A 24,658-nucleotide genomic window follows, 5' to 3' on the forward strand; every position below is an offset into this window, starting at 1 on the left:
GGCGGAGGAGGACGCTGCCGAAGCGCTCCGCAGCGCCGAGGACGAGGAGGCCGACGACCGCCGCGCCGTCGAGGATGCGGAGGCCGATGCGCGCCGCCAGCTGGAGCAGGACGCGGATGACGCACACGCCCGCGCTGCTGACGCAGAAGCCGCCCGTTTGGAGGCGGAGGAGGACGCTGCCGAAGCGCTCCGCAGCGCCGAGGACGAGGAGGCCGACGACCGCCGCGCCGTCGAGGATGCGGAGGCCGATGCGCGCCGCCAGCTGGAGCAGGACGCGGATGACGCACACGCCCGCGCTGCTGACGCAGAAGCCGCCCGTTTGGAGGCGGAGGAGGACGCTGCCGAAGCGCTCCGCAGCGCCGAGGACGAGGAGGCCGACGACCGCCGCGCCGTCGAGGATGCGGAGGCCGATGCGCGCCGCCAGCTGGAGCAGGACGCGGATGACGCACACGCCCGCGCTGCTGACGCAGAAGCCGCCCGTTTGGAGGCGGAGGAGGACGCTGCGGCTGAGGTGGAACGCATGAATGACGAACTTCATGCTTTAGTAGCCTCCGCTGAGCCGGCGGCGCGGTCGTTGATGGTGACGGATGAGCACGCGGCGCGCACGGCCTTAACGAACGACGAGAGTGAAGACCGCGACGCCGCCGGCAAGGCTGCTGCTGCGGCGGAAAGGGACCTCGTCGACGCCGCCGCCGGCTACAATGCGGAGTACCGCGAGCGAATGATGGCCAAAGCCCTGCCCGATTTTAACGTGCCGCCGCCACGGCCCTTCATTGGCTTCTCGCTGGCCGAAGATGTGAAACGAGGGATTTTGGTGGTGGATGGGTTGTACAAGGGCGGGCCGGCCTACCAAACGGGCATTCGCATTGGGGACATCCTGCTGCGTGTCTGCGGCGTGGCGGTGAACACGATTGCTGAGGCCCGCCGGGTGGTGGACGCGCGCTGCCGCTGCGGCCGCGTAGCGCCCTTCACCCTCGTTACCCAGATGAACCAGCAGTACAGCGTGGCGTTGTGGATCATGACGGCGGATCCTCAGCACAGCGAAAAGCCCTTCTTTTTTGATGTCCACCTGCACGACCGTCTGGAGAGCCCGCGCAAGAAGAACATCGTCGAGTCGATGGACGTGCTGCGAACGCCGGCCGTGTCCGCCGACAACACACCACGCACGTCACCTGCGCGCGAGACGACGCCGCGGTCGCGGCAAGAGCTGTATGTGTCACCCGCCTCTTCATTTGCCGCCGTGACCCCGCAGCGGCCTACGATGCCGGCGCCAAGGAGCTCACACCGCCGCGGCAACGACGACAGCGGTGGCTTTGACGATGATGTGAGGTCGGCGGCAACGGCGACGGGCTCAAACGGACTGTCGCCGGGGCGGGGCGAGTCGAAACCGCGGCACCGTATGCTGCAGAACTGACCTGATAGCCTGTGGATACTGTTTTCTGATCGAGGCCTTTTTTTTTCCGTTCTCCTTCGAGTCGACGACGCTTTTGCGTGCTGTACTCCTCGGAATGAAAGCGACGGGGAGGCCGGCGCCTTTCCTCCCCTCCGATCCTTCTTTCTTTTCTCGTTTATCTGTAGAAATTATTGTTTGGAGCGGAACAGCTTATATCACGTGTGTTCTCTCTCTCTCTCTCCTCCGTTGGTGATGCGGGTTGGCGTTCATCTTCAGTCGGGTTCGCTTGGGAATCTCACGGAAAAAGAATTAATAATGGGTAAGGATTTTGCTGTGGTTCGTGGTTATCGTCATCGCCGTTCCTTGCCGGTGGTTCCATCCCCCTTTTTTTTTTGAGTTTCCCATCATCATCTTTCTGTGTATTTGTTTGTTATTGCTTGGCGTAGAACAGCCGCGATCGAATGACATCTGTGGGTGTGTGTGTTTGCCTGCGCGCTGCCGACACACACACACTCGCACAGGCATCGCTTTCCCATACATCGTTATCCTTTCGCCCACCCACTCTTGCTCCCTCGCTGCGGGTTTCGATGCCGCTGCGCACCGACGTACAAGGCCCGAAAATGGATTACCTCCATGGCGCAATAGGATCCGCTGCTTCTATGATTTGTCCGCGCATGGACGTGCTGCTCTCAGCTGAGGCAACGAGTGACTCAAGTTGCCACGATGGACATGATAAGCACCTACCGCCGTTTTAATGTTGTTGACTGCTTTCCACTGTTAAAAAAAGAAAGCCTGCGAGAAAGGAAGAGGAGTCGCTCTGGACCAACAGCGTTGCACACTTCAACTCTTTCTCGTACACCTCTCTCGCTTGTCTCTCTGCTCCGCACGATGGACTTCGCTGCGCCACACACTGCGGCTGCAGCAGGCGCTGCGGTGCCGTCGCAGGCACAACTTATTCTTACTTTCTTCTGTGCCGTTTCACTGAATCTTTTTCTTCGACATCCCGCTGTCTCTCTCTGCAGCTGGGTTTTCGACTTTTTTTTAACGCGCTACGCGAATCGCATCTCCGCTTCAACGAAGGAACGGAGGCAGAAAGGAGACTTCATCAAAACAAAGCAGATATCACATCCACAACCACACACACCACAACAATAACAACAATCAAGTAGCGCATCAGCAACGGCCTTCACATCATAACGATTAGGCGTGTCTTTTCCTTTTTTCCTTTCTTCCTGTGTGCGGACTCTCTTTTAATGGCTGCTCCGCCAGCCTCCTCCGTCCTCGCCATCTGGCGCGAGACGGCACGTGAGAAGAAGGTTAGCGTCGTGGTGCTTCTTGCGCTCGGACTGTGCTCCCTGTATAGGTACCTCAACAGTGAACCGGATAGCGCAGGGAAGGACGGCACGGCAGCCAAGGCGGCCGACACGCCGCCGTCGTCGAGCGATGGGCGCGAAGACTCTCTCACAGGGGACGCGGCAGCCGATATGCGCGTGGCGGCGACGCACTACGGCCGGGAGTACCAGGACCGCGTGAAGGCGACGACGGCCGTGCCGAGGGCTGCGTCGAAGGCGCGCCCCTTCATCGGCTTCTCGCTCGCCGACAACATCGTGGACGGGGCGTTGGTGGTGGACGGCGTGTTCGTGGGCGGGCCGGCGGACCAGACCGGCGTGGACATCGACCACGAGCTGGTGTCCATCAACAACGAGCCGGCGACGAGCATCGCGGAGGTGCGGCAGCTGGTGGAGAAGCACTGCCGGCCCGGGCAGGTGACCCGCATGAAGCTGCGCAAGGAGGACGAGGGCTGCGAGTACGAGGTGATGCTGTGGGTCATGACGAGCGATGAGAGGTACCGCGGCCGGCCCTACTTCTTCGACACGACGACGAACGAGGTGCGCCAGAGCGAGCGGCTGAAGCAGGCATGGCGGCCGGGTGACTCGCCCGTGAAGTAGCAAGCGGAATGGCTCTCGTGAACGTGGCGCGGAAGGGGACCGCATCAGCCGTGATCGCTCCTCGGCGCATCGCAGCCAAACGCGCGGCGCACGTCTTTGCCTTCATTCTTCTGTACGTTTTTTTGTCTCTGGTTTTCTTACTTACTCTTTTTTGTTGTTAGTTTTCGCGCCCACTCAGCTTCGCTCTTGATGTCCGCGTCTCCCTTTTCGTCGCGTAATTGGGGGGGGGGGGGAGGTTTCCTTCCACGCACGATGCACGCACGAAGAGGCCCGGCGAATACCTTCTCACACTTCCTTTTCCAGCAGCGCCTCCTTTTATGATGATCATCATTATTTTTTCTTCTTTCCATAGTAGCCGAGAGGCGCAATGCCTCTCGAAAGAGCGAAAGATGAGGAGTGAAAAAGAAAAGAAAGCGTTCTTCTATTAGTTAGGTAGTTTTTGTTTTTGTTAAGAGGCGAGGGAGTGTGCTCGTGCGCGTCCTTTACACCGGTACGAACGTGTCATGTACGCACGAGCTGCGGTGGCCACCGTTCCCGTCGGTTCACGGCAGCCCATCGCTGTCCCTCCAATAGTACTCCTATTTATTTACTACTATTGTTTTTTATTTCGACTCCGGTCTTTCTTTTTTTTTTTCGGGGGATGGGTGTGTACGTGAGAGATATTTGCTCAGTGAATTGCACACGCTCGTTGAGTCGTCGGTGTTATTCCATGTTCATATTTATTTATTACTTTTCCACTGTTTACTACACAAAAGTGCTGTCTCTTTCGAAGCCCTGCACTCCACAGAACGGCACGCGCTCTTTCTTGGCATCGTCTCTTCGTCTTCCGTGAGCCCTCTCTCTCACACATTCCGGCGTTTGAAGAGTACGTATTCCATTTTTAATCGTAGAGCATACGTGATCCACAGATGCATGAGCGAATATATATATGTAGTAGTATACATAAAGCTGCATGATTTTGTTTTCCTTTTGATGATCCACTGCTTGTGTGACACCCACCGTCGCTCTTTTCAGTAATTATGTGGTGCTTCTTTTCAAGCGTGGTAGTGAGGGTAGACGGGCTGGGAAAACGCTCGTTGCACTTCAGGCGGTGATTCTAAACACAACAACAACAAAAAAGAAAATGCAAACGGAAGCGTATCGAAGTGCATGCGATAGAGAAAGAGCGAAAGAGGTGGAAGTCCGTTTGCTCAACGCGATTTTTCTTCTACTCATGTTTTTTTTTCTGGTGGTGCTGTCGCACCGGTTTTACTCCGCTGTCCGTGCGCTTTTGGCCACCGAAAGCGGTTCCCTCGTGGACGCCGAGCCGTAAAAAAGAAAAAGAAGAATGCTCTTTGTGTATTCTATTATTAGTGCTCTTACACGATCTCCCTCTTCCTTTCTCTGGCTCCTCCGCCGCTGCCGCCGCGTCTCTCCTTCACTCGCACGCTTTACACGGCACAATCCACGTACAACGCGACGTGTGCTGCTGCTGACCACCACAACTCTCCCTTTCACTTCTGCTGCTGCTGTCAAAACCAAACGCACCCCTCTCGCTCTTTTTCAAATACGCTGAAGACTTCATTTTTGATTATCTATTTATATATCTGTCACTCATCTTCCTAGCGCTTTCTTCCACAACTTCCCCAAGAGTATAAACACATATCTTATTCTCTTTTTCCTGCTGCGCTTTCAATACGTATTTCAGCCAGCAATTTACAGCGCTCTTCCGCCTCAATATCATTTATTATTATTATTGTTATTACTATTGTTATCTTACGTATTGTAGGCAATAGCCCCCAAAACTGTTTCCCCCTACCCACTCGCTCGCTGCACTGCCCACTCTCTTCTCGTACGAGTGAAAATGCCAGACACTTCGACCGTGTCAGCGGTGGCGCTGGTGTTGTTCGCGCTGTGGGTCTTCTACAACTACCTGGGGCCCAAGCCAGGGACCGATGCGCCAGCCACAGCGCGAGCAGCAAAGACAGTGGACCGCCGTCGTCGAGCGATGGGCGCGAAGACTCTCTCACAGGGGACGCGGCAGCCGATATGCGCGTGGCGGCGACGCACTACGGCCGGGAGTACCAGGACCGCGTGAAGGCGACGACGGCCGTGCCGAGGGCTGCGTCGAAGGCGCGCCCCTTCATCGGCTTCTCGCTCGCCGACAACATCGTGGACGGGGCGTTGGTGGTGGACGGCGTGTTCGTGGGCGGGCCGGCGGACCAGACCGGCGTGGACATCGACCACGAGCTGGTGTCCATCAACAACGAGCCGGCGACGAGCATCGCGGAGGTGCGGCAGCTGGTGGAGAAGCACTGCCGGCCCGGGCAGGTGACCCGCATGAAGCTGCGCAAGGAGGACGAGGGCTGCGAGTACGAGGTGATGCTGTGGGTCATGACGAGCGATGAGAGGTACCGCGGCCGGCCCTACTTCTTCGACACGACGACGAACGAGGTGCGCCAGAGCGAGCGGCTGAAGCAGGCATGGCGGCCGGGTGACTCGCCCGTGAAGTAGCAAGCGGAATGGATCTTGTGACTTCCACACCTGCATCGAGTTCTCTTGGGTTTTCTTCTTTTGAAAGCTGTGTGTGCCGTGTTGAATCAACAATATATATATATATATATTAGTGTACGATCTGCTTGCTATTTGGGCTTTTTATGTTTTTGCTGTAGTGTCGAACGGCGTCAGCAACCTGCGTGCCTCACACTTCTCAGGTGGAACTGTCGTTAGTTGTTGTCGCTTTCACTCAGGCGTTTCCTTCGCAGGAGGGAGCGCCTTTTTTCTTTTTCTCCTCTTCGTCGCTTTCCTCCAATCTATCTGTCCACAAGAAAAAGGAATTCTGTACGTCATTCAAGTGTCTTAATCAGTTATGTTCCGTGGAGAGAGGAAAAAAATATAATTGTTTTTGTTTTTTGTTGAGGATACTCCTTCTCTTCGTTTCTTCCTCATCCGGCAAGCCGCGATGATCTGTCGGATCTTTTCTCCGCTGTTAATAACTAAAGGGGCGTTCGTGGCTGATCGTGTGCTGGACTTGCGTGTCGCACACCCTCCGCTTTTCTCATATGAACCTCTTTGTCTCCTTGTTTTCTGTCGTGTGTTTTTGTTTTTCTTTAGCGTTGTTCTCCCACCCACCTCTGTTCTTTTTAATTATTATTGTCTCTTCTTCTTTTTCTATTTTGGTGCTCCACGACGGTGTTGGAATGCGCTCACGTGATGCGGAGGCACTCATCATCTTCGTGGCGCCGCAGCGTGGGAGAGGCGCTGTTATTAGTATAATTAATTAATTGTTTTCTATTATTTTGTTTTGTTTCCTGTTGGTCTTTCCGTTTCCGTTTTTCTCCTCTTTCGTTGGTACTGTCTTCTCCAGTGCACTTCATAACTATATGTAAACACCGCGGTGGCTTTGTTTGTTTTACGTGGTTCTCCCTAGACGATTGGGGGAGTCAGCCGCCCTTTCCCTTTCACTTTTCCTCTTCTTCTACACCGCCTCTCCAACGATGCGCGCGCGTGTCGTATCGACGGAAGTAACGCACCTGTGTTTTCTTCTTCTTTTTTTGTTAAGTTTTTTTTTTGTTTGTTTTAAGCGCTTCTTACAGTAATACATATATATATATATATATATATTTGTTTCTTTTAGCGACACTGTTTGGGTGATCAGTGTTTCTCAATCTTCCGGAGTAGAGGCGATGTGTGGACGCTACCGACTATTCTTTTGCTATTGTCGCGTCGCCTACCGGCCATCTAAAAAAGAGAGGTCGAAAAGAAAGAGGAGCGATTACACACGCTTTTTTAGTCGTTGGCGCCTGCTCCGCGTGGAGCAGCGGTCGTGCAGGTCTCGCCGTATGAGGGACACAACCCAGCAACCTTCGTCAAGCGATGATGCTGTTCGGCGCAATGAATTTGGAACTCCTTATTGTTGATGGTGTTGTATTTTTGTGAAGACTTTAACGTGATGACGAGCAACTCTCTTTTTTTCTTTAATCAGCTGCCCGTAACTCGAGTTGCCTCCCCGCAGCCGCCCGAGGTGCTCGGGGTATAAAACGTACGAGACGGCGTGATGGCTGAACTTCACTCTTCTCTTCTCTTATTTCTTCTATGTTTTCTTCTTCGCGTCCTCCCGCGCAATAGCCGGCTTTCACAAGGACAAAGTACCTTGTACGGTTGGGGTTGCTCACCCACACACACCGACACACACGCACCCGCACGCACAGCCGTGCATGCGTTATCGTTAGTCGTTACCGTCCTTTCATATATATATATTGAGGAGCATGCCTCGTGCGTATTACCGGCCCTTCACGGCGTACGAGGAGGCCGTCGGCTTCCACGCTGCTCGCCGCAACGCGTACATCCTTTGCGCGTTCTTCTTTGGCGGGCTCATCCTGAAGGGGGTGCTCACGCTGAACTACAGCAGCGTCGCAAACCCGTACAAGGGCGCCGCGCTGGAGGAGGATCCGCGGTACCAGGAGCTGCTAGAGAAGCGCCTCACCTTGGCCGAGAGCCTGTCGACGCAGGAGTCGATGAGGCGGGCGATGCACGCACGCCGCTCCGCACCGCCTGCGTAGGGACGGGTCTGTGATGGAGAGGGCACCGCCAAGAAGGAAAACAGAATATCGCAGATGCGCGATATATATATGTATATCCGCGCGGTGCTACAACGGTCTCTGACTGTCGTTTGGTGTTGACCATGAGAAGACAAGGCGGGGGCGCGTGTACAGTTCACAGAAGGAAGAAGGAAACCAAAGGCTCCTCATTTCGAAGGGCAAACACCCAAAACGGACGCTTTCATGGATATATTCATTTGAGAAATCCTACCTCAAGTCACCAATGATCTCTCGCAAGTTTTCGCTTCCGTTGACAGAGTCAGTCGGCACGTGCGTGCGCGTGATATGGACAACGTTCAGCATACGGCGCACTCCTCGAAGCTCTCCAGCACACACATGTTTTCTTTTTGTTTCTTTGCGTGTGCGACTTCCCCACTGTGTGCCGTTCACCGCGCGGGCTTTCTTATTAGTATTGTATTCGCTCTTCTCCCTGCCCCGTTATGCCTCTTCCTGACTGCAGATCCCGACGATAGCACAACACCTGGGCCTCGCTCTCCTGTGTCTTTGTATGCTGAGCCTTCACACACTCCCCCCCCCCCCCCACCCACACACACACACGCACACTGCACACAAGCAACAGGCACCCGCTACCCGTATATAAACCCTTCTTGTTTGTTGTTAGCGAAAGCATAGCGATATAAAAAAACTCGAAGACGCTTCAACTCACACAACGCTTTTGATTATTGTTATTGCACACTTACATATTTATAGGAGATGAACACCCGTCCCCGTGACCTCTGCACGGCAGCCTTCCACGACGACACGGAGCGGCTGCGGCAGCTCATCGTGGCCACCGGCGGTGTCTACACGGGACGGTGGCAGCCGCCGTGCCACATCGACACCAGCCCTGCCATTCGTGCTCTTCTTGATGCGGATACGCCGGCAGGCGATGAGGACGATGCGACCCGCAACGGAGGGCGCGGCGAGACACCGCAGCAGCAGCAGCAGCAGCATCGCATGGGTGGGCCGTCCTACGACTCTGCCCAAATCGTGAGCGATGACGTCGCGGAGGAGCTGGCAGAGTTGCTGAGCGAGGAGGAGATGGCTGATTTGATGGCCGACCCTCAGCTGAGGCGGGTCACGCGGGCCTACACGCTTGACCCCACGCCCGCAGAGGAGGCGGAAGAGGAGGAAGAGAACAACACGCACCACAGCAGCATCAACAACGACGATGGCGATGACCACCGCGCTGAGTCTGCAGACGGCGACGATGACAATGATTTATTCGACGAGAGCGAGGCGGAGGCGGCAGAAACGGACCGGCAGGCGCAGCAGCACGACCTTCTCATTTACCAGTGCTTGCTGGCCGAGCAGCGCCACCGCGAGAGCGTCGCGCGGCAGCTGCAGGAGCACGGGCTCATCCACGTCAGCACCACGCCACCGGTCAACATGAACTCCTACGGCATCCTCTTCTCCTGTCGTGAAAAGGCCGTATTGATGCCGCATCACCATGACGAAACGGAGAGCCACGGCAACGACACCGCTGCTGCGGCGGGAACAGACGACCGAGGGGTGGTCACTTCGCTGCAGGTGCGCTGGCAGCCCAGCAAGCGCAGTCGCTACGGCGGGACACCGCTGCACTGGGCGGTCCTCGCGCGGGCCCACGCGATGGTGAAGTTTCTGGTCGAGCACGGCGCGGACGAGATGGCTGGGCTGTCCAGCGTCGTCGACACCACCGCAGGGGCTGAGACGGCAACGGCACGCGGCCACGGAAGCGCCACCGCGACCGACGCAGTGGCAGCCGCAAAGGTGCTGTCGCAGCTCACACCCGCCGTCATGGCAGCCGCGAACGAGTCGCTGCCGACGCTGCAGGTGCTGGAGATGGCGCTCGCGGCCCGGACGGCTGACCAGGCGAATCGAGATGCATTTTACACCGCGCTCGAGCGGCGGATGCGCCGGCGGAAGGAGGGCTACGCGCAACGCCGGCGAAACGCAGTGGCACGGCGTGCCCAGCAGGCACAGGCGCAACGGGAACAAGAGGAGGCGGACGCCGCGGCGGAGGAGCGGGAGAGGGAAGAGGGCGAATGGGCCGCCGATGAGTAACAACAGGGAGGTAAAGGAGAAAGGAGGGAAGACGAACTGTGCAGCGAGGTCGATGTCGATGACAGTGGAACGAAAGCAGCGCTGTCCTGCCTATTGTTTTTATTCGTTTTTTGGGCGGGTAGGCCTTCGGTGTGGGTGTGTGTGTTCGACCATCCTGGAGACGGTCCGTTGCCGTCGGCTGTTCCGCTCGCCGGTCAACCGCGCCGCCTCATCCTTTCCTCCATGCCTCCGTCGCTTTTCTATTTGAGGGAGCTCTCTGCATCGTCGGTGGGGCGAGGCAACACCCATGGCGTCGTCAACACATGTACAATGCATTTATACTGTCTTATACATTACGCTTCACACCGCCCCGCATTCGTTATGCGTTTTTTTTTTTTTGATTTGACCTCAGCTCTCGACTCTTGTTCTCGTGACACAAGGAAGAAGGGGAGGGGGGGGGACGATGTTTAGTAGCCAGCAACGTGCGCACCGCAGCAAGCGGGTGGTGGAGGGCACCGCAGTGTGTATGTTTGTCCACACACCTCGTGGCACACTCCACATCTTTTCTATCAATAATTAAAAGGCAGAAGTATCACCGTTGGCATGAGGGGTAACAGCTGTGTCGCCGCAAGTCCTTCTTTTCGCTGCCTTTCCTTTAACGCGGCGCAGCGGGGCGTGGATTCGTTTATTACGAGCGCGTTCGTAGACGGTGATATCACGCAAGTGTATATATACATATATAGATGTATTCCTCATGTAACGCTCCGCAACGAGACGCATTCGTAATCTCCTCCTTTTTCTCATTTCTTTTCTCCTCCCTCCCCACTCCTGCCCTCTCCCCTTGCGTTTCACTACAACAGAAATACACGCATAGACACACACGCACATATTCATTCGGCTTCGTGTTGGGGTGTAAGACCACAGGTTGGACTCGCTTCCCTTCCATACTGCTGCCTCGTGTTCCTCTCTCTCTCTCTCTCTCTCCTCCCCCTCCCACCGGTCTTGATTGCTTCATCGTCTCGGTAGCACGGCATGACGGACGCCGTGGACGACGATGTGCGGCTCATGAGCCGCGACGAGCGGGTGGCGAGCTACCGCGAGCTCGTCGAAGGCCTGGAAGGCATTTTGGCCTCGCACGACCCGGACGGCGCCGGAGGCGAGGACGACAACGAAGACGCGGAGCAGTTGGCGTTGGTGGAGGAGGTCGAGACGCAACTGCGCACGTTGGCGAAGTTACTAAACGACGAGGAAACTATCCAGGTGACGCCCGGTTTGATAAAGAAGGTCAGCAAGTCGGCGGTGATTGGTGGGGCGCCGGAGACGACCATCCTTTACCCTCCTCCCCCTCCCCCATCTTCAAGCAGCAGCATCAACAGCAGCGGTGGTGGTGCTGCGAGTGGGGCTGGTCTCGGCAGCTCCGTCGATCCGACGGCGAGCGCCCCCTATGAGGTGCTCTTTGACGAGCGCGAGTGGTACCCGTGCGTCATCACCGGTCTTGTCCCGCCAGAAAACGAGGTGGACCGAGTGCAGTACAAGGCGTGGATTCTCGGGCACAACGTGGAGGAGGCGGTGTACAGCGAGGCGCTGCGGCCGTGGCAGCCGTCGCCGACCGCCGCCGAGGAGCTCCAAAGCGGGACGGGCTGCCATGTGATTCACCCCCGCACCGGCCGCTACGTCCCGGGGGTGGTGGACCGACTCACCCTGGAACGGACGGTGTTTGTGAAGGTGCCAGCCGGGGAGCAGGAGAAGTGGGCAGAGGTCTCCGCTACCACTGCCGCTGCCGCAGCTGCGGCGTCTCCGTCGGAGACCGTCTTGGTACCGCTGTCGCACGTCCGCACCGGCAAGTTCTACGCGCAGCTCCGGCACCGGCCGAAGAACGACGAGGAGCGTGCGGCGCGGCGGGCGGAGCAGATGAAGCTGAAGCGGCAGCGTGTGGCGCAGGAGCGACAGAACACCGCGGAGAAGATTGCAAAGGAGGCGAATGATTGGCAGGCGCTGATGGGGGACATGATGGGCCTTGACAGCGGTGGCAGCTCAGCGAAAAAGAAGCGCCGTCTGAAGTGAACTTTTCTTAATGGGTAGAGTCTCCCCTCTCACAAATCTTTCCATTTGAAAAAGGAAGAAGAGAAGCGCATGATTACTGGTAAAACTGAAGACAAAAAGAAAATGGCGAGCATAGAAATAGAACTAAAAAGGGGTTTTCTTTTGCATAGTGAACAACAACAGCAGCAAAGCGGCGTTATCTAAAAATCCAGCTGCAATCTTCTTCATAGTTCATTTCGCACTTCCTCCCTTCCTCCTCTCCCTCTTCTCTCTCCCTTAAATGAGTTCACGCGTTTGCGTGCACACAGCTTTTTATCGAATCACCGCACCGCGCCACACCATCGCCACCGCCTTCTCCAGCTCCCCTTAAGATCTTTATATTTTTTTATTCCATTCCATCTTCTGTTTTTTTTTTTTTGATTTGCTTTCCCACCACCAGCATCATCGTGATGAACATCAAGGACCTGTATCTGCTCGCCTACAACGCTGGCATGTGTGCCGGCTGGGGCGTCATCCTGGCGAAGATGGTGAAACACTTGGCTGACGGCGGCAGCGCCTCCACCGTCTACCCCAACGTCGCCACGCTGCTGTGCATCTTCCAGACCGGCGCCGTTGCGGAGATCGTGCACGCCGCGCTGGGCCTCGTGCGCAGCCCCGTCGCGACGACCTTTCTGCAGGTCCTCTCCCGTCTGCTCGTCCTGTACGGCGCCGTCCGCATCGGTGACACCGAGGCCACCAAGAGCCCCGTCTTCGCGCAGATTGTCATGGCCTGGGGTCTGAGCGAGGTCATCCGTTACTCCTTTTACGGGGCGAACCTGCTGAAGGTGAAGCTGGCGCCGCTGACCTGGCTGCGCTACTCCGCCTTTATGGTGCTCTACCCGGTCGGCATCACCGGTGAGATCGGATGCCTGTACAAGTCCTTGCCGTGGATCGCGGAGCACAAGCCGTGGTCGGTTGAGCTGCCGAACACGATGAACTTTACCTTCTCGTGGTACAACTGCGTGTGGTTTATTCTGCTCGGCATCTACCCGTACGGCAGCTACGTCATGTACTCCTACATGCTGGGACAGCGCCGCAAGGTACTCACGCAGGCGGGCGCGGAGGCGGCGAAGAAGTCCTTGTAAGCCCCGCGGTGTGACTCCTCCTCACCGCGTCACACGCGGAGAGGCAGAAAGAGGGAGAGCGAGATACGAAGTACTTTTCCTTTTTCGTACCTTTCCCATGAGTTTTCAGTTACCCGTAAAGCGGGAAGAGTGGAGGGGGGAGGGGGGTGAGGGGAGCGGGGATCAATAAAAAAAAGAAGCAGAGATGTTGGGCGTGACGAAGGTCGTGTGGCACGCGCAGGCGCAACGTCTTCAGCAGCTTCGTGTGTGTGTGTGTGTGTTTGGTACTCCCGCGCTCTCTGCTCGATAGCCTTTTTTTTTTTTGCAGAATGGTGCGGTCTGCTTCAGGGAAGGAATTCGCGACGCCGGAGCGGAAGCCGCGCAGAAGAGTGGAAGGGAGTTGGGGGCCTGTTATCGACAAATAGGAAGAGGAGGAGGAAGGGCTGGAGAGTCGTCTGCTGCTTGGTGATCTGCCTCTGGTCTTCACGAAAGCACCAGGGCATTCAGCGCAGCTCGCCGCCTTACTTGTTTCGGTTTTTTTTTTTAGTTTTCCTTTGTGAAGCGAGACAGAGAGAAAGCCTTTTTCTTGTTGTTGGCGGGGTGCCACGGCGCTCTGCGTTCTCTGCGGAGAATTCAGGCTCCGTGCCGTTGATTGCGACCTGGGGCCGTCCCCACCACCCACCCACCCCTGCAAGCACAGCCTATTCGCTCATAGATCTGCGAGTGCGTGTGGGAGTATGTGGCACACACAGACACACTTCGTAATACTAATCAAACAGCACGCATTTTTCCTCTTTTTTGCACCTTTCCTTCCACCTTCCTATAACGATATTCGTCATCTTAAGAAAAAAAGGAAAGCAATATCTTAAAGGTATTTGAGTGCATTACCACCATTATATATTCATCGAGGCATGGATTCCCCCTCCTCCGCCGCCGCTCATCGCGTGTATCCTCCCGCTGGGATGGGACGCGGAAGTGAAGAAGAACGGCAGCAGCACTGACAGCAATCTCGCTATTAAAGGGAAAAACTATGTGGCTTTAATTCGCAAGAGAAAAATATATATATGTTATTCTGGACAACACAAGCGATGACGAGCGACGTTCACTGTTTGGCTGTCTTCGCTTCTATTCACCATCAGCGAGGGAAAGCAGGAGTACAGGCACATCGTCAAGTCCCTTTCGCAATGAAGCGTGCCGTCTTTAGAAAGAAGGAAAAACAGAGTGGATGAGGGAGGAGGAGGAGGGGAGGGTAGTTCATTTGGCAGATACCGTAAAAGTGCTCTTCGTACCAAAGAAGGAAAGAACCTCGTCGTGATTAGCAGTACGCAGGCGTTCTCTCACACAAATTTCACCTGTTTCGTCTTATTTTATTTGCTTTCCCTCCCCTTTCCACACACAAACATACACGCACTGTTCTCGTCCTCCTTCGCCGGACTCCCCGCGCACGCAATCACAAGACGATAAACCTTCTTTTTTTATACAGTGAGAGCGAGAGTCGTCGTCTCGTCACATGAGCGGACACGCACCTCCGACGCTGCCGCGGCCGGAGGAGGAGCTGCCGTCCACGTTTATGAAGGAACTCGATCGGCTCGCTTCCACGTCGTTTCGGCAGCTGCGACGAAGCGACGCGCAGCACGTCTTTCAACTGCTGCGAGATGAAGATGTAAAAGCAGTGGCTTCTCCGCACGCACGAGCGCCTGATGCTGCCGCGGCAGCCGCGCCGACAAGCACGTCATCGTGTGCACAACCTGCGCCCTCACCCGTGGCGGTGCAGCGCCGCTTGGCGTTATTGGAGCGTCTAACCATGCAGCAGCAGGACACACTGATGAAGGTTCTTTACGCGTGTATGGCGCCACCATCCGCCACAGAAGAGCAGCAGCAGCCACAAGAACGCAAAGAAAGTGGGGAGTGGCTTCGAGCCGTTTACGACTGGCATGCCGTGCTTTATCAGGTGAGCGGTGATGGGGCGGTGGTGCGTGTCTTCGCAAGCCGCTGAGCCGGATCTGTGCAACGAGCTTCCTCAACGGTCGATTCTCTCTCTCTCTCTCTCTCGTTGCCTGTTTGTGTGTAGCTCTCCCTTTATTGATCTCTGCTGTATGCTGCACTTGGCAACTAACGACAAAGCTCGCGAGAAGAAGTTGTCACGATAATCGTGCTAATTTTTTTAAATTGCGATCACGTGTGACACTCTCTTGGCGATGTGCCCGGGGAATGATGGGGGCATGTCATCGTTTGATGAAGGAGCTCCTTTCCGTCCCAAGCGGCAGCGAACTCCTCAAGCGGGGGATCGGGGACTGTGACACTCGAGACCAAAAAAGGAAATGTGTGGTGCGTGAAGTCTGTCTCTTTTCACTTCTATCGAACTCACCTTGAACGCTCTCTCCTCTTCCGCCTCTACCTCTTGCGCCTACATCGTTCCTCCGTAACTTTCATGCCTCGGAATCCGGAAGTCTTCTTTTCCTTTTCGTTTAAAGTATTAGGTCTGTGCTTCTATTCCCTGTGCCAGTGCCTTAACTGTGCTTGTCTGCAAAAAAAGAGTCTCTCTCGCTTCTCTATTGCGTTGTACTGCCATCTTCTCTCTTCTTCGTATATAGAGATCTATATTCATACAGCAAATATTGGCAGCTTTGTCGTCCCCGTCAGCGCATTCTCGCAGCTTCCTTCTCCCCCCCCCCCCTTCCCCCCTTCGCGTTGGTGTGCATCGACGTGCTTCCTTACTGACTTCACAACTCAAAAAACACGCGGATCTTCCCTTCTTATTACAAGAGCTCTCTTTTTCTTTTATTTTCCTTTTCTCGTCATTGTTCTGTTTCCCCCGTTGAAGCAGCGCTGCGGAAAGCGGCAAAGCTACCACTGCCTTCTTTCAACCACACACACACACAGGAAGCGTTCTGTATTATCGACTCTTCGGCTTCCACCAGGTCTTCTTTTTTCGTTCTTTCAAAAGAGGATCATTTGTATTTATATATAAATGTTTATTTATTTTTTACAATTCCTTCTTTATTATACACACTTGATTGTCATTGACTGTTCGCAGCGGTGAGGCCTTCTCCTTTGTTGCTTGCAACCGTCCTTTTCTGTTGTGGGCCCCGTGTAATCCCCCCCCCCCTTCGGTTTATTTCGAGTTCTCCGCACGTGCTTCCACCGTGGACCTCACGTCATTGTATCCACGAGGGCTTCTTGCGTGCTTGGGGTTGCTTGCAACTGCGCGAAACAACCATCGAAGCCTACTTCGCCGCTACCACCGTCAGGATCGTTGTGGAAGGATGCTTACCAGCACGCAGGCGCCGACAGTAACGCAGCTGCACGGCCGCAACGTCATCGCCGCCGTCTGCACCCCCGGCCATTCCCCCACGGAGAGCAAGGACCCGCAGACCGGCGACAGCAGCGCTTACTCCACCAACTTCCCAACCTCGCCGGCCCCGGCCAGCGACGGGCTCACCGACGTGCTCGCCGTGAAGGCGCCCGGCGCGCAGCCCTTCATCACCCCGATGATGCGCACCCGCGAGCGGACTTGCCTGCGCCGCCTCGTCACGGCGGCCGCGCTGGCGGCGGCGGTGGTGCTGCTCGGTGCGTGCTGTGTCTGGCTCTCCACCGCCGACGCGAGCGTCGACCCGGCAACAGGGCGAGTGCTTCCCCACACCTTTCAGTATTTTGTGTACTGCTTCCTGGGTGGTGTGGTGGCGGGCACGGTGCACGTGTTCGTGACGCCGATCGACGTGCTGAAGTGCCGGGTGCAGGTCGGTGAGTATCACAGCTTCACGGAGGGCTTCGTGCAGCTCTACCGCGCCGAGGCCGACGGCTCGGTGCTGCGCGCGCTGCCGCTCTTCTTCCGCGGGTGGGTGCCGACGGTGTGGGGCTACTGCATTCAGGGTGCGTTGAAGTTCTCCCTCTACGAGGTGTTGAAGTACGTGCTGCTGTTCGCACCGCTGGCCCGCAAACACGCGGCGGACGAGTTGCGTGCCCCGGCTGAAAAGCCGAGCCCGACGCTCTACGACGCTCGTGTGTTTCAGGTGATGATGTTCCTGCTGGCGAGCTCCTCGGCGGAGGTGGTGGCCGATCTCGGCCTCGCCCCGTGGGAGGCAGTGAAGATCCGCATGCAGACCTCCAGCACCTTTCCCACCAGCCTGCACGCTGCCCTGCCGCGGATGTGGGAGGCGGAGGGGCTGCATGGCTTCTACAAAGGCCTTGTCCCGCTGTGGTGTCGACAGGTGCCGTACACGATGATGAAGTTTGCGTCCTTTGAGGTGATCGTGGTGAGCTTGGCGGCCGCCTTCCACGCGGCGGGGCTGCTCGATCGCGATCACCCGAGCACGATGGGGACGTTGCTCGTGAGCTTGATGGCCGGGATGCTGGCGGGGGTGCTGTGCGGGTTGGTGTCGCACCCGGCGGACACGGTGCTGTCGAAGCTGAACCAGAGGAGCAGCGCCGTGGTGGCGGTCGGTGGAGGGAGCGGCGACGCTGGCGCACCTCTGTTAGCCACCGCCATTGCAGCGGCACGCATCAACAGTGGTGTCAGCGGTGGTATCCCCGGCGGGTCCTCCGGCGCGTTGCACGATGTCGTCGTGGTGGTGCGTGAGCTGGGCTGGCATGGAGTGTGGAAGGGCCTGGCGCCGCGTTTGTTGATGGTGAGTGCCATGACGGCGCTGCAGTGGGTGGTGTATGATGGCTTCAAGGTGCTTGTGGGGCTGCCTGCGTCGGGAAGTGTCGCGCGGCACTGAGAAGGCGCGTTGGTGTTGTTTGCTGCCGCTCTCACGCATTTTCTTCTTCATCCTTTTTTTTAGTTTGCCATATCTTCTAATTAACTATATTGTGCTGTGTCGTATGACGTTGGAGCTCTCCGCTTCGGTTAAATAAAATGCAATACGTCGCTCCTTCCTTCTCGTTTTCTCTCGCGAGTCTTGCCGTCAGTCTCCATCGTTCCTCTTCTATTATTATTGTTTTTAAGGTGTCGCGGAAGCGCCGATGAACGTCGCGTGACCGTCGCCTTTTTCTATCGTCTGTGCGTTCCACCTCGCCGTCTGATCTTCCGTCGCTCGGAACGGCGATGTACGGCACCTGCAAATGCACGTGCTTTCGCATGCGGTGCGTATGCGCCTTCCGTGGCTACGCGTTCGCGTTGCGTAATACACTCCCTCCTCCACCCTCTTCTCTCTTCCCCTCTTCTTCATGTTTTGTGTCTCCCCTGGTAAAAAGAAAAAGAATACATATGCACAGCAGAAGAGCTCTGCAGCTCTTCAACAGGCTCCTTTAAAGGACAGTTAATTGCGCAGGCGATGAATCATGAAGGGCACGCAACAAACATCCCGTCGCAGGTAATTTGCCTGCCGCCGCCGCTGCTGACGCCGTCGCTGGGCTGGGCGGCAGTGCAGCCGTCACCCGACCGCACCAGTGTTCTCGTCCGCGGACGCCACGAGTGTCAGCTCGTGCGTCTCACCTCAAGCAACGAACTCGCATGGCATCATCAACGCGTTGCCACACAGGAGCGGGATGCACGGCTGGCCGAGAATCGAATGGTGCTCCTGCAGCCGCACCGCACACTCACCGCCTCCTGCTGGGTGTCCGCAGGCGCCGGTGACGCTAACACACAACAGCAGTCACAACGTAGAAGCGGCAACCCGGCTGACCGGACAGAAGAGGCCTCGGCCTTGGGGGCGGTAGTCGCACTCGGCGATGACCAGTCCACAGTCTCCGTGCTGCGCGCCACACACCACAACCCAGACGGCAGCGTGGAGTGGGTACAGTCGACCATGTTTCTCCATGATGAGCAATCTCGCCTCTTCACCACCACCGCTGCCGCTACAGCCGCAACATCCAACGCCTCGCTGAAGTCGTGTTGTTGTTCTGCTACCTGGACAGCAGTGGAGACGATCATCCCTTGTCAGCAAGAGTATTCCTTCTTCCATGGCGATCCACTAGGACAACACCACAACGGTGGTGCCACCGACGGGTATTTGTTTTGTCAGCGTAGAGGTGAGGGGCGCTACGGCGGCGGCGGCGACGGAGCCGCACGTGCCTCTGCGCGCGTGACAACGCATCGTTTGTGGATGGCCGCCGTAGCGCGCGAGGCGGCGTGGGCGGTGCCTCTGAGTATGCCGGACGACGACGAGGACAATGATGACGTTGCCGCGGATGCCGCAAGCATCAACAGCGGTGTCCGGGCGATGCGTACCCCGGAGGGAAAAAGCACGACGGCAGGCGTCAAAAAGCCGGTGGGCGGCAGCGATGGGGTGCGGCGAGGCGTGCGCATCTTCGACGTCCGCCGACGTGCTCCATCCGCGGTGGAGGAGGGTGCTGCGATGCCGCAAGATGAACCGCCGGCGCACCGTCACCGCCGCCGCCCCTTCACGGCCGCGGGAGGGGGTGTTGCTGGCCCCACAGCTGGCCGCGTCTTTGCCGCCGCCTCCCACCGCCACGTCGGTCTCTTCTCGACCACCACTGTCACGCCCACCGTGTTTTTCAACCTCCCCGACCGGTTCAACGCGCGGTGCGACTTGCCATCGCCTATGACCGCAGGATTTAGCCGTTGGGCGGTGACGTCGGTGCTGGAGGCCCCGCCTTCATCTCTCGCGGCCTCTCCGGCAGTCCAGGAAAGCCCGTACGCTTACCTCATCACCGTGTCACGTGTGGGTCCCGCGGCTGCCCACTGGAGCACTATAGGCGAAGACCGCTGGTGGATGCTGTATGACTGCCGTAAGCCTTCCGCACCGGTCTGGGCGGCCGAGGCGCCGACGTGCTCCCCTGCGTGGCAGCCCAATACAGCGAACGTGTCATCCTCGCATGTGACTCGCACAACTGCGAGCAGCGACGAAGCATGCGCAGGTGTGGTATCGACCTCGTCGTTCGATGACGCGAGCACGGAGTGGCTGTGCCCTGCGGCGCCGACGGCGGTGTCCGCTGCCGCCCTGGTATGTGCCTCGTACGTGCCCTGCGCGGGTGCGGGGGAGGTGATGCAGGCGCCGATGGGCAGGCCGTCGTCCACTCGCTCGTCCTGTGGGGTGTGTGTGGTGATGACGGGAGGCGGGGCCACGGCACCGTCGAATCGTGGCCTCGAGCAGATTGGCCAGGAAAGCGGTCACAAGCGCAGCCGCACTGACGTGCAGGGTCCACGCGTCACGGTGGACGAGGAAGCGATGGGTGCCAGCGATGCGGCGGCAGCAGCAGCGGCGACGGCGGCGGCGCCCATCATGTACGAGCTCGCACCTCCGCCTTCTCTCGCGTCGATTTGCATCGGTCAAGGGTGCCGTGTGCGGGCGTTGAGCTACAGCGATGACGTGCTGACGTACTGGTGTACCCGCCGTTGAGGAGGAAGAAAAGCAAAGGAAGGGTGCATGGATAATGGAGAATGCACTTCCGCTGTTGGACAGAGGGGTCCCGACAAGTTCCGGACGCCATTTTCTATTCTTGAGTTTTCTTTTCTCTCTTTGATCTCTCAGTGCGCGAGAGTAAGCCGCACCGTGAAAAATACTGGTAGAAGTAACAGACGATGGTGCGAGTAGACAGGTGAAGCAGTTTTCGGCTTTTTACTAGCTGTGGCAGTCTTGAAGCCGCAGTAGCTTTGATTATGTGAGGCCCGCTTCAGAAACACATGAGAGGCACGCAGGACCACCTATTATCTCCTCTTCTTGAGGTGCTATCAACGCCTGCACATCGCGTCCACTGCCCCTCGCACGAGCACCCAAACTCGCGCACCCTTCTTCCTTTTCGCCGCCTCTTCTGCTCTTCTGTTGCCCAAACACGACACCGCCAATCGCGTGCACGCGTTCTTATGGTGCGTCGCACGCTGGTCACCCAAAAAAAATATCCTGTATACCCCGCTTACTAGAGCTATACACAACTCGCTGCTCACGAAACGTTGTGTTGCCCAACTCGCTCATTATCGTCTTCACAGGGACGAAAAGAAGGCGTTGCGTTGCTTTTTTGCAGGCCCCGGCGCATCAGGCGTTTGACTTTCTAGCTCTCCATTTTCCGTTGATGTTGCTGCTCCGCTCTTCAGCTAAAAGCAAAAAAGAAAGTTTTGTCTGGCTGCTACGACGTAGTTATCGTAATACTAATATTGATTTTTACCCGCGCAGCAGTGCGGATTATTCCTACTATTTAAAATAAAAGAGCGTGCTTCTCTTTTTGGTAATTTCTTCAATGCGTTGTGCAAGCTTCCTCGACGTTGTGGGTGCACGGGCTGAGGCCGCGCGGGGCGTCACGCGTTACTTTCGTGGTGCAGCACACACGATGCACACGGTGTTGCCTCGTCCATCGTACGTGCGTCCAGCGTTGTGTGCCTCCGCGGCGTCGCTGCACACCTCGCGAGTGTTCCACGCCCCGTCTGACGTGCCGGCTGAACTAGCGAAAGACATTAAAGGCATCATCGAACACGATCGTTTAGTGGTCTTTCTCACCGGCACGCCGGAGCAGCCTCGCTGCCGCTTCACGGTGCAGCTAGTGGACCTGTTCAATCAGCTGGGCATCAAGTACAGCTTCTTTAATATTCTCGACGACGAGGAGGTGTGTGAGGGCCTGAAGCAGTACAGCGACTGGCCGACCTACCCCCAGGTGTACCTGGATGGCGAACTGCTGGGTGGGTACGACGTCTGCAAGGGTATGATGTTGGATGGCTCACTGATTCGCACCTTCAAGGAGAAGGAGTTGATGTAGAAACGTAGGAGAGGAAGAGAAGGAAGGAGTGGCCGCTGACTGCTTGCGGCCATTTGCTCCTCCTGTTTCTTTTGGGGGTCTTCATTGAAAAGTAAGTACCGCTGCATTGCTGTTATGATTGTTGATCATCATTATTATTAATACTATTATTCACTCCATTGAATTCACAGATCTTCGCATTGTTTGCGTCTTCGTCTTCTTTTTTTTGACGGTCTCACCCTTCTCGTTGCTCGACCATTTTACTTCGCACGCTCGCTCGCTCTCTCCTCCCCGCCACATAGCCGTTATAGCAGACGCAGGGGGGGGGGGGGGCTGCAGCGCGGCTGTGATGGCCTTCGGATAGGAAGAGCGGCAGATCGGGGGAGACACCTGAAGCGCGTGTGCACATGGATGCAAACAGAGAAGAGTTTTTCCCCTTAACGACACATATATTTATAATAATATCAATAATGATAGCTACGCTTATGTATCGATCCCCCTGCGGCGACGAACTCCTTGTGAAAAGGGAGAGGGGGAAGCTCGACAAAGAGAAAAAGACTGCATCGGCAAACGCGTTGTTTCTGCAGGACTGCTGTGAGCACCGCTGTCGTCGTCGACGCGCGTCTCGGTGTTGCTCCGTGAGCACTGAGAATGAGAACGAAAGGCAGAAAAAAATGTAAAGGAAGCGTGCATTGGCGTTTATCATCCTCTTTTGTTGTGGCTCTGCTTTACCTCTCCTCCGTCCCCTTGTCACTATTCCATGTATTATTATTATGATAATGATAATAATTGTTATCCCTTCACACTTGGGCATGCACAGACACGACCGCGGCGAGGGTGTTGCGTGTAGAGGACGTTGCTGCTTGACCTTTTCTCATAATCGACAGGCTTATCTATATATACATTTGTATTGGCTGTGATGCGTGATTCTTCTTTCTTCGCTTCGCATCCTCTTCTTTTCTTTTCTTTCTTTATCGTCTCGCCACAGGTGATCCACACTTGCCCGCGGGTTTGGAGTTGCACCGTCCATTTGGCCTTCCGCCGTGTCTTCCTTAGAGCGTATACGAGTGCGCTTCGCATCCCCAAACGAAGCGAGAAAACGAAAACATCATATATGTAAATACATTATTATTATATTACACATGGAAGCACACACATGTGCCGCCTTTGCACAGTGGAAGCGCCACCACAGATCTTCTCCAGCAACACATCACACCGCCGCGGACGTTCTCCGTAGCCCACCAATCCACCTCTCTCCCTCTTCTCCCCTCTTCCTGCTGGAGCTCTTCACCTTACTGCTGTTTACTGCTGTGGATAACTCCTTTCAAAAAATAGCTCTTCCGTTTGACTGCTCTCGCGCCTGCTAGCGCCGCTGCAACGAACAACGAACTATTGAGTTAATTTCATTTATTCTTTTTTATTATTTTATTTTAGAGATCTTGCTGTCTGCCAAAAAAGGCCAGGGTGCGCCGACACATCAATGGCGACTCGTCAAGCGTTGCTGCCCGGGGCACCACCGCGAAACCCGCCGCACCGCACCCGCAACGCCGGCGGCGGCAGCGACGCCAATGCATGGATGGATGCGCTGTGGGAGTTGCACTGCGGCTGCCCCCTCACCGGAGCGGTCCGCTACACCGACCCCATTGTCGAAGCCATGTGGGACGTCTTCCAACCGCTGCTGAGCCAACTCGACGTCTACCCGCTCGCAATCCCGGAGGCGACGCCAGAGACGGTGAACACCGGCACCGCCGCCAGCGTCGCCTTGACTGATTGTGTGCTGCTGAGTCTGGTGGACACAGCGGCGACGACGGCGCACGGCCGCCGTACGCATCGTCACCGCGATGACGGTGCGGGCTGTCATCGCCACCACCGCACCGGGAGCATGGAGAGTATTGCAGGCGAGGAGGAAGACAGCGGCGGCGGCCTGGGCAACGCCCTCACCCCCGTAATGCGGGCCGCCCTGCTCGACCAGCCCACCATCGTCTTGGCGTTGATTGCCTTCTTTACCGCGGTGTGGCTCTACCAGTACGAGGACCGGCGTGCACGACAACCAGCGTCTCCATCATCCTCGTCCCTGTCAGCACCGGCTCTAAGACGTGTGTACGCGGCGGTCAGCGGGGATGCGCGTCACGCGACCCCCTTCGATCACTTGGGTGCCGCGCAGCTCGGCCGGCTGCTCACGATCAAAGGCACTATTGTCCGCATGAGCCCGACGCGCATCTCCTGCCTCTGCATGTCCTACCGATGCGGGCACTGCGGCGTAGTGAAGGAGCAGACGACCGAGGACGGCGTGCTGACCTACCCCGGGCCGTGCTCGACGGCGCGCTGCCGCGGCTACAAGTGGGCTGCGCTGACGGAGCAGGCGGTGTGCGAGGAGGTGCAGCTGCTGCGGCTGCAGGAGCACACCACGTTCTTTGACGCCTCACCGAGCCCAACAAATGCAAATAAAAACAGCAGCGGAAGCAACAGCGACAACAACGGTGGTGGTGGTGGTGGTGGCGGGATGCACGTGATGATTGAAGTGGAGCTGCGCCCACCGTGGCTTGACGCCGTGACGGTGGGCGATGGCGTCTGCGTGTGCGGCATCCTCGAGACGCGTCGTGGGGAGGGGAAGCAGGGCGGGGGCATCCAGCAGGTCTGCCTGCGTGCGCGGGCAGTGCACGGCCTGCACCATCAAGGCAACAGTAACGGCAGTAATCGCTCCAGCAGCGCGGGCTGCGGCGTCGCGGTTCTGCAGCATCGACAGCGCACGTCGAATTCCTTCCTGACGAATGCGATGGGTGGGATGGGCGCCGGCGCCGGCGGCCTCGACGATCCGTGGCGACTGACGCGCAATGGCAGCGGCGGGATGAACGGGTTCCTTGCGGCCTCCTCGTCGTCGGATGGTCTCGACACGGTATTGAACTGCGAGGAGGACAGCGCAGCGTCGGGGGTGGG

General features: G+C 57.0%; 12 protein-coding genes across 17 annotated transcripts in view; all 12 read left to right on the forward strand.

The window, feature by feature from the left end:
- Positions 1-520: 520 nt before the first annotated feature.
- ABB37_04223 (putative viscerotropic leishmaniasis antigen) lies at positions 521-1,414 on the forward strand (the record flags this gene model as incomplete). The annotated part of the gene is made up of 1 exon (XM_015801813.1): positions 521-1,414. The coding sequence occupies one exon, from the start codon at positions 521-523 to the stop codon at positions 1,412-1,414; it is 894 nt and encodes a 297-aa protein (XP_015659214.1).
- A 1,232-nt stretch (positions 1,415-2,646) lies between these two features.
- Positions 2,647-3,342, forward strand: ABB37_04224 (hypothetical protein; the record flags this gene model as incomplete). The annotated part of the gene is made up of 1 exon (XM_015801814.1): positions 2,647-3,342. One exon carries the CDS (start codon positions 2,647-2,649, stop codon positions 3,340-3,342), a length of 696 nt encoding a protein of 231 aa, XP_015659215.1.
- A 1,555-nt stretch (positions 3,343-4,897) lies between these two features.
- ABB37_04225 (hypothetical protein) lies at positions 4,898-5,835 on the forward strand (the record flags this gene model as incomplete). The annotated part of the gene is made up of 1 exon (XM_015801815.1): positions 4,898-5,835. The coding sequence occupies exon 1, from the start codon at positions 5,371-5,373 to the stop codon at positions 5,833-5,835; it is 465 nt and encodes a 154-aa protein (XP_015659216.1). The 5' UTR covers positions 4,898-5,370.
- Positions 5,836-7,447: 1,612 nt separating this feature from the next.
- On the forward strand, positions 7,448-7,883 carry ABB37_04226 (hypothetical protein; the record flags this gene model as incomplete). The annotated part of the gene is made up of 1 exon (XM_015801816.1): positions 7,448-7,883. Exon 1 carries the CDS (start codon positions 7,590-7,592, stop codon positions 7,881-7,883), a length of 294 nt encoding a protein of 97 aa, XP_015659217.1. The 5' UTR covers positions 7,448-7,589.
- A 497-nt stretch (positions 7,884-8,380) lies between these two features.
- On the forward strand, positions 8,381-9,965 carry ABB37_04227 (hypothetical protein; the record flags this gene model as incomplete). 2 transcript variants are annotated; one of them, XM_015801817.1, is made up of 1 exon in its annotated part: positions 8,381-9,965. In XM_015801817.1, the coding sequence occupies exon 1, from the start codon at positions 8,637-8,639 to the stop codon at positions 9,963-9,965; it is 1,329 nt and encodes a 442-aa protein (XP_015659218.1). In that variant the 5' UTR covers positions 8,381-8,636. The 2 variants fall into 2 exon arrangements, with proteins under 2 accessions (XP_015659218.1, XP_015659219.1); XM_015801818.1 differs by having other exon boundaries at positions 8,501-9,965.
- Positions 9,966-10,802: 837 nt separating this feature from the next.
- Positions 10,803-12,008, forward strand: ABB37_04228 (hypothetical protein; the record flags this gene model as incomplete). Its single annotated transcript, XM_015801819.1, has 1 exon — positions 10,803-12,008. Exon 1 carries the CDS (start codon positions 10,977-10,979, stop codon positions 12,006-12,008), a length of 1,032 nt encoding a protein of 343 aa, XP_015659220.1. The 5' UTR covers positions 10,803-10,976.
- A 285-nt stretch (positions 12,009-12,293) lies between these two features.
- On the forward strand, positions 12,294-13,111 carry ABB37_04229 (putative mitochondrial Protein tyrosine phosphatase; the record flags this gene model as incomplete). The annotated part of the gene is made up of 1 exon (XM_015801820.1): positions 12,294-13,111. The coding sequence occupies exon 1, from the start codon at positions 12,437-12,439 to the stop codon at positions 13,109-13,111; it is 675 nt and encodes a 224-aa protein (XP_015659221.1). The 5' UTR covers positions 12,294-12,436.
- Positions 13,112-14,521: 1,410 nt separating this feature from the next.
- ABB37_04230 (putative ARP2/3 complex 16kDa subunit) lies at positions 14,522-15,086 on the forward strand (the record flags this gene model as incomplete). Of its 2 annotated transcripts, none has more annotated exons than XM_015801821.1 (1): positions 14,522-15,086. In XM_015801821.1, the coding sequence occupies exon 1, from the start codon at positions 14,601-14,603 to the stop codon at positions 15,084-15,086; it is 486 nt and encodes a 161-aa protein (XP_015659222.1). In that variant the 5' UTR covers positions 14,522-14,600. The 2 variants fall into 2 exon arrangements, with proteins under 2 accessions (XP_015659222.1, XP_015659223.1); XM_015801822.1 differs by having other exon boundaries at positions 14,546-15,086.
- A 452-nt stretch (positions 15,087-15,538) lies between these two features.
- Positions 15,539-17,811, forward strand: ABB37_04231 (putative mitochondrial phosphate carrier protein, mitochondrial precursor-like protein; the record flags this gene model as incomplete). The annotated part of the gene is made up of 1 exon (XM_015801823.1): positions 15,539-17,811. The coding sequence occupies exon 1, from the start codon at positions 16,357-16,359 to the stop codon at positions 17,809-17,811; it is 1,455 nt and encodes a 484-aa protein (XP_015659224.1). The 5' UTR covers positions 15,539-16,356.
- Positions 17,812-18,284: 473 nt separating this feature from the next.
- On the forward strand, positions 18,285-20,394 carry ABB37_04232 (hypothetical protein; the record flags this gene model as incomplete). Of its 2 annotated transcripts, none has more annotated exons than XM_015801824.1 (1): positions 18,285-20,394. In XM_015801824.1, exon 1 carries the CDS (start codon positions 18,367-18,369, stop codon positions 20,392-20,394), a length of 2,028 nt encoding a protein of 675 aa, XP_015659225.1. In that variant the 5' UTR covers positions 18,285-18,366. The 2 variants fall into 2 exon arrangements, with proteins under 2 accessions (XP_015659225.1, XP_015659226.1); XM_015801825.1 differs by having other exon boundaries at positions 18,291-20,394.
- A 519-nt stretch (positions 20,395-20,913) lies between these two features.
- ABB37_04233 (putative mitochondrial glutaredoxin-like protein) lies at positions 20,914-21,742 on the forward strand (the record flags this gene model as incomplete). The annotated part of the gene is made up of 1 exon (XM_015801826.1): positions 20,914-21,742. Exon 1 carries the CDS (start codon positions 21,320-21,322, stop codon positions 21,740-21,742), a length of 423 nt encoding a protein of 140 aa, XP_015659227.1. The 5' UTR covers positions 20,914-21,319.
- A 797-nt stretch (positions 21,743-22,539) lies between these two features.
- The window catches only part of ABB37_04234 (putative DNA replication licensing factor MCM8), a gene marked incomplete at its 3' end in the record, with an annotated part of 3,764 nt that continues 1,645 nt past the window's right edge, over positions 22,540-24,658 (forward strand). The window contains exon 1 of one of the 3 annotated variants that reach the window (XM_015801827.1): positions 22,540-24,658. This exon is cut by the window's right edge and continues 1,645 nt beyond it. The other 2 variants (XM_015801828.1, XM_015801829.1) reach the window with 2 other exon arrangements.

Source organism: Leptomonas pyrrhocoris, assembly GCF_001293395.1.
Source record: "Leptomonas pyrrhocoris isolate H10 chromosome Unknown, whole genome shotgun sequence".
Taxonomy (NCBI): domain Eukaryota; phylum Euglenozoa; class Kinetoplastea; order Trypanosomatida; family Trypanosomatidae; genus Leptomonas; species Leptomonas pyrrhocoris.